This window comes from Ornithodoros turicata, unplaced genomic scaffold (assembly GCF_037126465.1).
Source record: "Ornithodoros turicata isolate Travis unplaced genomic scaffold, ASM3712646v1 Chromosome13, whole genome shotgun sequence".
Classification (NCBI taxonomy): Eukaryota; Metazoa; Arthropoda; class Arachnida; order Ixodida; family Argasidae; genus Ornithodoros; species Ornithodoros turicata.
Window position 1 is genome coordinate 1043472 of NW_026999307.1, and position 10207 is coordinate 1053678.

The window sequence follows — 10207 nt, forward strand, 5'->3', positions numbered from 1 at the left end:
CCACTTTAGAAGAAGTGTTGCTGTTCAAAGATGACAAGAAGCTCTTCCACGATGCACGTTTAGCTTCTTTTCTTGTCCACTTAGCTTTCGCTCGAGCTCTCTTAAATTGGATCAGGTTGTCTGGAGTCGGGTACCTACGAAAGATACCCCACGCTCGATTTTGATCTTTCCGCGTTTTCCCGCATTCATCTGTCCACCAAGGTTTGGGACGCTTGGGGAGACGGTCAGATGTCTGCGGGATAGATCGCTCAGCAGCATTTATAATTATCCCGGTGACAAAACGGTTTGCATCTTCAACAGACCTACCAGCTAAGGATGATGCCACAAGACTGGCTTCCTTTTGGAACAAGTTCCAGTCAGCCTTGGACAGTTTCCATCGTGGTGATCGTGTAAGAAAAGTGTTTGTGGAACCACGAATTGTCAGGACTACGGGGAAGTGGTCACTCCCACGAGGGTTCTGTTCAACGGTCCAGTCAATACAATTATAAATGGAAGGACTACTAAGAGATATGTCTAAGGATGAAAAACTTTGTGTTGAGGAGTTTATATATGTATGTAATCCTGTGTTTAGTAGACAAACTGGCCGTGAAAGGAATAACCTTTCTATCATTTTCCCCCGGCTATCTACCTTTGAACTGCCCCACAAGGGATTGTGGGCATTCAGGTCACCTAGAATTAGGTATGGCTGAGGAAGTTGGTCACAGAGCTGTTACAAATCTCTCTGTTGTATTACCACTGAAGGGGGCAGGTACAGTGAACATATCGTAATGACCCTGTCCAGGCATACCTGGACAGCTACTGCTTCCAAATGTGTCACGAGTGGGATCTGTTTTGCAGGTGTGGATAGTGGAAGGACCACAGCCACTCCTCCAGATGTACGTGTGGTGTTAATACGATCCTTTCTGAAAACATTGTGTCTGCGAAATGGGTTAACACTTTGTTCATTCAGATATGTCTCTTGTAAGCAAAAACAGACTGCATTGTATTTTTCAAAAAGGTCGTGAATGTCATTTATATTTGAAAAGAGGCCTCGACAATTCCACTGGAGGATTATCTGTCCCATAAAGAAAGTAGTGATAAATAGGAACAAAGAGAGACTGTACATTATGTGGGAGGTGTAACCCTTGGGGGCTTTTGTTTCCCTAGGGACGTACTGCCCCTGCCTCGGCCTCCTTTTTTCGTTCTTTGTTCCTTCCATGGGGAAGGATTGGGGGGAAGGCTTGACGATGATTTCTGCGACATGCAGTCATCATCGTCAACATCCATCGTGTGTGTGGTAGCCTGGGATGAGCCCCCTGTGAGCCCGTCCCAAACTGACAGCTCGCCATCAACCTCCGTAGAGGTTGTGGCCACTACTTCCCGGCTGCCCACCTGAGCAGCTGGTGCCAGCGGAAGCAAGCTCTCCGCAGGCTTTTCTTGTGTGGGGGGAGTGTGGGGTGGAGACCCAGAAGTCTGCGTCTCCACAGATTTCCGCAGTGGTGCCACTCCCCGGCGCACCACTTCTGAGAACGTGCCTTTTCTGGCAAATTCTACCTGTGTCTTTGCTTCTCTGTATGAGATATTCTGTGTTACTTTCATTTTGGGTATTTCTTTCTCTTCCTGCCAACGGGGGCAGGACCTAGAATAGACTGGGTGGTTCCCTTTACAGTTTGCACAGCGGACTTCGTTTGCACAGCACTCTGCAGAGTGGTCCATGCCAGCACCTTTTGGACAGATCGCCTGTCCTCGACAGACCTGCGAACCATGTCCAAAACGCTGGCACTTGAAACAGCGTCGCGGATTCGGGATATACGGACGTACATGGCAGTTAATATAGCCTGCTTTTATGGTCTGAGGAAGCCTGTGCAATTGAAAGGAAAGGACAATGTGCCTCGTCGGGATGTCTTTACCATCCCGACGCATCACAATTCTTCTTGCCATCACAACGCCTTGGTCCTTAAGCCCTTCCTCGATCTCAGTGTCTGAGCAGTCAAGGAGTTGGGACTCTGAGATGACACCCTTCACGATGTTAAGTGTTCGGTGTGTGGTCACAGTAACTGATATATCGGCAATTTTGTCAAGTGAAAGGAGAGCGGAGCTTTGTTGCCTTGTGGTCACTTCAATTTGCAGATCTCCTGTGGTCATCTTTCGAGCATTATCAGATTTCCCTATTGTCTTTTCTAACTCTCTTGCAATAGTGAATGGTGATACCTTAGCCAAGGGTTTAGTCTCGTCTTCGGAGTGGACTATGAGGAACCTCGCAAACCAGGGTTCAGGAGTCAACTCGAGGAATTGCATAGCTGGTGCATCGGTGCAGCGCCTCTTTTGGCGCCGATCATGTTTTTTTAAATGAGAGGAATCCATATAAAAGAACACAGGTTCAGTGCAAGAGGTGTGTCGCCCACCATCGAGCCCAACGAGGGAACGTGTCACACACGCTAACCCCTGCATCTGCACTATACCCAAGTGCAGCTTCTGGAGAGTGAAAGACTGCCCAAGGTTGACCCTTGCCGCCAAAGAAGGTGAAAAGAGGAAAGGGAGAGAAGGAAGGAGACCAAGGAAGGGAAAGTAATGAAAAGGGAGATGGCGACTAGCTGAATAATCCTGGCCGGGCCTTCCAGGACCACCCGACTATGGGAAGCTGGGGCCAAAGCGGTGTGTTGCTTTCCCGGAGGGGCCTCTAAGGGTTCTAATGATCCTCCGGGGCCACTCAACCGCCAGGATCCCCTTTTCCCCAGACACGGGAGAGCCACGCACAGCTTGACGTGGGGGTCTCCCTCCCGCGGCGACCCAACCGTAATTGCGGGAGGAGGCTACTGCGGCTGCTGCCGGGCGATGGGGGCGCCACTTTCCCGACGCCGGGAGGCCATAGAGCGCCACGACAATAGTATGAATCAAAGCTAGTTAAATATAGTCGATTTCATTGAAAGCCAAAATAGGAAAGGTGAAAAGCAGTAAAAATATTTGCATGTTCACAAGTCGTTCAGGTAACCTGTGTCTCTTAAAAACAGATGGTTAAAACTAACGAGAGGCTCGTCCCCCAGCAAAAAGCGCTGGGTTAAGAGGAATCTTATGCTTGTAAAACAGTGAGAAGTGTTGACGACGATGGTGTTGGTGATGAGTGCAAACTATGAGTATATGCATAACGGCCAAGGCTGTCCCGCAATGCTCGCATTGTGGTATCTCCTCGCCTCGGAGAAGATACCCGTGTGTTAAGAAGGTGTGTCCAGCTCACAGACGGCTGAATAGAACTTCATTTAATCGATTTTCGAAGTGTTAGACACACTGTTTTATCCGAGGTTTGATAGTGTGCAATTTGTTCAGAGTTTGCGTGTCCCAAGAGCTTTGCCATTCCTTGTTGATAACGTGTCTGAGGTCTCTCAGGAGATCACTGAGAGGAATATCAAATGCCTTAATGTCAGTATACTGAGCAGCAGCGGCAGCACGATCCGCGCTCTCATTTCCCTTTATGCCTACATGGCTGGGCACCCAACAAATGCACAAACTGTGGCCCTTTCCTTGTATAAGACTCGCAAGATACTGTGCTCGTCTTACCAGCAGGTTTTTGTGCATGTGGAAACCACATGTGGCACGAACTGCACTAAGAGAGTCTGTGTATATAACCGATGATGATGTGTGTGTTTGCAAGATGTGTTTGAGCGCAAGAATAATGGCATAAACCTCAGCATTAAAAATTGACAAAATACTGCTTAAACGGTGCGGCTCAGTGTATACACCAGATACCATGGCACATGATACTCCTGTATTCGTTTTCGAAGCATTAGTGCATACCTCCACATGGTCGCCAAAGTTTTGCTTGAGGGCTTCAAATTCTTGTTGCATTTGCAAAGCTGGGCATTTCCGTTTATCAAATTTCAGAAGAGTTGTATTATGTTGTACAGGTGGATGCCATGGAGATACCAGCTTACTGCACAACAAGGGCGGTAGATTATAGCTTGTAAAATTGTAACGTTCTACATCCCGCTGCACACGAATACTAAATGGAGCCACAGCATTTGGCTTCTTAATAAAGAGCCGTTTGAAACGAGTGCTCGTTACAGTGGAATGTGCAGGATGCTGTAGATAGCTCCTTATTCTCAGCCCATAAGACACTGCAAGGTAGAAGCGCCGCCTTTCCAAGGACCACTCGTTTCACTCATCATACAAGCTTTGAACCGATGTGGTTCTAAAAGCCCCAAGTGCCAGCCGCAAGGATTGGTGCAGTGGGTCGAGAGCTTTCAGGATTGATAAGCGTGCTGATCCATATGCAACACATCCATAATCTAGTTTAGAACGAACAACATAACTGTATATGCGGCGAAGAGTCTCTCTGTCCGCACCCCAGTAGCGGTATGAAATGGTTTTAATAATATTTAAAGATTTCAGGCATTTCGCTTTTACGATCTTGATGTTCGGCACGAAAGTGAGCTTTTTATCAAAGATGACGCCAAGGAATTTGTGTTCCTCATGTACTGCAAGAGCCTGACCATCGATAGTCAGTGTGGGGTCTGGGTACGGCCCCCTTCTCCTGTAAAACAGGACACAAACAGCTTTTTCCGAAGAGAATTTGAAACCATTTTGATCGGCCCATTTGAGTAGTTTGTTAATTGTGAGTTGTAGTTGCCTCTCACAATTACTCATATTTGTGGACGAATAAGAAATCTGTACATCATCCACATACAAAGAGTACGAAATAGAAGGAGGAATAACGCTCGCTATTGAGTTCATTTTAACTATAAAAAGTGTTACGCTCAGCACTGAACCTTGTGGAACTCCATTTTCTTGAATAAAAGGCCGCGACAGCATTGTCCCCAGTCGAACTCTGAAGGTCCTACCTTGTAAAAAATTGGTTATGCATCTGAAAAGTCGGCCCCGTACTCCTAATGAGTAAAGGTCTCGGACGATACCATACTGCCAAGCGGTATCATAGGCTTTTTCCAAGTCAAAGAAAACAGTCGCACATTGATTTCCTCTGACAGAAGGCTCTCGATTTGTGGATTCCAATCGGATGAGGTGGTCTGCTGTCGAACGTGCATTTCGAAGACCACACTGGTTATTATTAAGACAGTTATTACCCTCAAGATAGTACATCAGTCGGTTGTTAACTATCCTCTCGAAAGTTTTTCCCAGCTTGTCAGTGCAATAGGTCGGTAACTGGTTGGGTTTGAAGCATCCTTCCCAGGCTTCAGGAAGGGCGTGACCGTTGCTATCTTCCATATTGATGGCATTTGGCCCTTTTCCCAGACGTTATTAAAAAACTTGAGCAAACATTCTTTAGATTCGCTTGACAGGTGAGTGAGCATAAAATATGCAATGCGGTCTGGCCCCGGGGCACTGACTTTTACTGAAGACAGTGCTCTCAGGAGGCTTGTTTTTCAGCTTGTTGCTTTGTAGAGAGGAAATCCTTGTTATAATGAGAAGAACTCGATATGTTGTGAAAATGCTGACCGAGTAGGTCAGCCTGCTCGCCCAAGTTCTGACATGGGGCCCCATTTACCTGAAGTAAGGGGATAGAAAAGCCGGTATAATCTCCTTTAATTTTCCGAAGTCTATCCCAAACAACCTTTGATGGAGTGTTGTGTGTTAAGGAGGAGATAAAACTGCACCACGAAGAGCGCATGGCCTGCTTCCTCGTCGATTGGGCTTTCGCTCGTGCTCTTTTAAATGCAAGGAGGTTCTCTGGAGTGGGGTATCTGCGAAAGATACCCCAAGCTCTGTTCTGTTCTTTGCGTGTTTTCCCACAATCATTTGTCCACCAAGGTTTGGGACGCTTGGGGACTGAACTGACTGAACTCCCAGTGAGCCCATCCCAGACTGAAAGTCCACCATCAACCTCTGCAGAGGCTGTGGTCACCCTTTCCTGGTTGCCCATTTGAGCAGCCGGAGCTAACGGAGGAGAACTCTCCACAGCCTCTTCTTTTGTTTGGGGAGCTTGGAGTAAAGGCCCAGACGTCTGGGTCGCATAACCGCCTTTTTTGGCAAATTCAAATTTCGTTTTTGCTTCCCTGTAGGTGATATTTTCTGTTGCCTTAATCCTCAGGATGTCTTTTTCTTGCTGCCACTGAAGGCAGGACCGTGAATAGACTGGGTGATTTCAGTTGCAATTTGCACATTTGATCTTATTTTGGCAGGTTTCTACTGTGTAATTTTGGTCTGTATCGGCGCATTTTGGGCAGGTAGTGCGTCCCCGGCAGGCCTGTGATCCATGCCGAAAACGTTGGCACACTGGCAACGGCGTGGGGTACGGATGTAAGGTCGCACGGGGCAGTTGATATATCCTGCTTTGATGTCTGTTGGTAGGTTGTGTAGTTGGAACGAGAGTACAACATGCTTCGTCGGGACTTCCTTGCCCTCTCGGCGAATTACAATCCGTTGAGCTCTAACTAAACCCTGATCCTTTAGGCATTCCTCTATTTCAGTGTTAGAACAGTCAAGGAGATCATGTTCTGAAATTACGCCCTTTATGATGTTCAGTGTCCTATGTTCAGAAACAGTAAGTGACACATCAGCAATTCTACTGAGGAACAGTAGCGGTTGGTACTTCAATATGAATGTCACCTGTGTGCAGTTTCTTTGTAGCATAGGATTTTCCAATGACCTTCTCGAGTTCCCTGGCAATGGCAAATGGTGACACTTTTGTCAAAGACTTCGATGCTGTCTACTGCATGGACAATAGGGAACTTCGCAAATCAATGTTCTGGAGTGAGGTCTGGTAGCTGCATTAGCTGTGCATCAGTGCTGTGCCGCTTGCGGCGCCGATCATGATGATTAGAATTTCGATAATCCATATAAAGGAGAGTACCGTTTCAGCGCAGTAGGTGCGTCACCCACCATGGAGCCCAACAAGGGAACGTGTCCCACATGCTAACGCCTGCCTCTGCACTATACCCTAGTGCAGCTTCTTGGAGAGTGAAAGGACTCCACAAGGTTGACCCTTGCCGCCAAAGAAGGTGAAGTGAGGAAAAATAAGATAGTGAATGAGTGGAGAAAGAAAAAGTAATGAAAGGGGATATGGCGACTAGCTGAATAGTCCTAGCCGGGCCTTCCAGGACCACCCGTCTATGGGAAGCAGGGGCCAAAGCAGTGTGTTGTTTTCCCGGAGGGGCCCCGAAGGTCCAAACCAACCTCCGAGTCCACTCAACTGCCAGGATCCCCTTTTCCCCAGACACGGGAAAGCCACGCACAGCTATATGTGGGGGTCTCCCTCCTGCGGCGACCCAACCGTGAGTGCAGGAGGGGGGTCCTGCGTCTGCTGCCGGGCGATGGGGGCGCCACTTTCCCGACGCCGGGACATCGGAAAGTGTCGGACACTATATCCTGTCGCCTCTGGTAAAGACAAAAAGTGTGTGGTGCGCTCCCTTTCGTTTTTCTTGCAAGGGGGGTTGCATCCCTGCCTCAATTACGGCGGCTGAGTGGCGTTATCTAGGTGTGGCCTTCGATACATCAGGTCACCGTCCTTCAGCGCCGATTGATGAGCTCCGCTCCCTGCTGCCAAAGGTCACATGCGCCCCCTTGAAGCCCCAGCAACGCCTGGTGTTCCTACGAAGCTTCATCTTGCCGCGCTTGCCGAACCGCCTTGTTTTGGGTGGCTCACTCCTGTGTCTCCTGAATGAGCTGGATATCGTCATACGGTCGGCCATGTGCCGGTGACTGAGACTGCCCCTGGACACTCCTTCACCATTCTACCATGCGTCTCACCGAGATGGGGGGCTCGGTATACCAGCCCTTATTACGCAGGTTCATCGGCTGCGTCTGGCCCGTTTGGAAGGGCTGGCTTCTTCGTCTTGGTCTGTGGCTACCGTGATATACCGCCTCCCTCCTATACGTTCGGAGTACCTGTGGGCTAGGAGGGCGTCGACGTGGGATGGACGGTTGCTGAGGACTGCACAGCAGGTTCGATCCTCCTGGGCCAACAAGCTTTACACCTGTATCGACGGCCGGGGTCTTCGTGGCGCTGCTGCTGTCCTGACGGTCCACTCTTGGGTGACGGATGGCTCCTCCCTACTCTCAGGGAGGGACTTCATCGACGTCGTGAAGGTCCGGGGGAACGCCATCCCAACCAAGTCCCGGTCTGCAAGAGGCGGCCCTTAGGAGGATCGTCGCTGTCGGGCGGGCTGTGCTGCTGCGGAGACCTTGGTCCATGCTGTTCAACACTGCCCCATATCTAATGGGTCTCAGCACCGTCGTCATGATGCCATTGGCGTCTTCCTAGCCTCCTGCCTCCGGAAGAGGGGATTTCACGTTCAGCGGCAGCGGCATCTAGCCACGTCGACGGGTCTACGTAAGCCGGACCTCATCTGCTATGGCCGGGAAGGTGTCCATGTCATCGACGTGCAGGTTGTTGGGTGTGACCGATCCTTGAACACCCTCCATCGTGAGAAATCGGATGTGTATAACACGCCGGAGATAGCTGATATACTCCGGGCTTCTTCGTCACCGTCTGCTACCTTGGAGTCTGCAGTGTCATTCGCCTCTGCGACGGTATCCTTCCGGGGAACCTGGTCCTCGGAATCGGCTGCTGCTCTGCTCTCCCTTGGAATCACTAAAGGCCAACTGAGGGTGTCCACTATTAAGGCCCTTGAGGGAACCGTGAGGGCTTGGTGGGCATTCAAGGCCACCACCAATCGTCGCATCCATGAAGGGGGCCGGGTCTGATGAGGGTGAGGAAGATGGTTGAAGAAGATAGAAGTCTGAAGTTTGAAGTCCCAAGTGTGAAGTATGAATTCCGGTGAAATGGAGCCCGAAGTCAGAAGACTGAAACTTGTACGCGCTTTACTGCTGTATTTGATTGCATGCTGCGCTGTGGCTTCGGCCCGCGACCTGTATTGGGGACTTCGCCCTTATTGGAGGAATGCTTTTGTATTGATAGAAGTTTATAATAGCTCATTGACACAAAGGACGACCAAGTTTCATTCCCACCATGCTTCTGTAACACAATCCACTGAAAAACGAGTGATAGGCGGGAGTAAGAATAATCTGCATTCGGTAGCTCATTTAAATAAAGGACGACCACGTTTCATTCCCACCATGTTTCTGTACTACAACCCATTGAAAAACGAGCTATAGGCGGGAGTAAGAATAACCTGGATCCTAGGCAGGTGCCTTGCGCGAGAACTCTCCTTGGACGACCGCTAGAGGGCCGTTATTTCTGCGGATGGCTGTGCGGAGAACTTGGTGATCGTCAACACCATCATGGCGGAGGCGCGGCGTCAGCTCCGGCCGGTGTTCCTTGCCACTTTGGACTTGGTCTCAGTCGCTTTTGCGCCAAAAACCTCCAATTATCATCATCAACTTTGGACTTACGCCAGGCCTTTGACCTTGTCTCTACCTCTGCGATCCTACATGCTATGAGGCGTGGGGGAGTCCAGCCGGACATGCAAGACTATATCCTCTCTCTACGGCGGTGATGTGGTTCTTCGCTCAGGCGGCCTCACCAGTACTGTGGTGCTACTAGGGGCGTCCGTCAGGGGGACCCCTTTCCCCGTACATCTTTAACCTCGTCATGGATGGATTTCTTCATTCCCTGCCGGATGCCATTGGGTTCCAGATGGGCGAGACGCCATTCAACGCTCTCGCCTTTGCTGATGATCTTGCGCTGGTCGCCTCCACCGCCCAGCGCTTCCAACTCCTGCTGGGTATGGCGAAGTCTTACTTTGAGCCCCGTGGCCTCACCTTCGGCATTGCGAGGTATCGAACGCTTTCCCTGGTACCATCAAGGCGTCAGAACAAGATGAGGGTGGTTCTCACCCGGTTTCGGCTGGGTGAGCACTCCATCCCTCCGACGGAATTGGACGCAACCTGGGTGTGGATTTCGGGGTGCATGGTGTCCGGCCTCCTCCCGACTGTGGACTGCAGGACATGTTGGGTAAGTTGACTGCTGCCCCCTTGAAGCCCCAGCAGCGGCTGTTTTTCTTGAAGAAGTTTCTCCTGCCACGACTCTTGCACTGCTTGACAGTCGGACGGATCTCCTGGTCCCTTCTCGTCAGTACCGACAGGGAGGTCAGCACAGCTGTGCGGTCCTGGCTGAGGATTCCGCATGACACGGTAGTACCTTACTTCCACGCAAGTGTCCCGGACGGGGGCCTGGGGGTGCCGTCCTTGGAGCTGCTCGTCCCACGGTTGAAATTTCAACGCCTCAACAGGATGGGGCAATCGCTAGTGCTTGCGTGTAGGGAAATGCTGTTTACCCCCTCCCTATCTAAGGAACTCAGGCAGGCCCGGGAGATGG

At 50.2% G+C, this 10207-nt stretch overlaps 1 protein-coding gene across 1 annotated transcript; it reads right to left on the reverse strand.

Moving 5' to 3' along the window:
- Positions 1 to 1104: 1104 nt before the first annotated feature.
- LOC135372150 (uncharacterized) lies at positions 1105 to 2277 on the reverse strand. The gene has a single exon (XM_064605842.1). It carries the CDS (start codon positions 2275 to 2277, stop codon positions 1105 to 1107), a length of 1173 nt encoding a protein of 390 aa, XP_064461912.1.
- Positions 2278 to 10207: the final 7930 nt, after the last annotated feature.

Excerpts from the sequence above, each read along its gene's own strand:
- LOC135372150 (XM_064605842.1), bottom strand. The coding sequence starts at position 2,277 with ATGCAATTCCTCGAGTTGACTCCTGAACCCTGGTTTGCGAGGTTCCTC.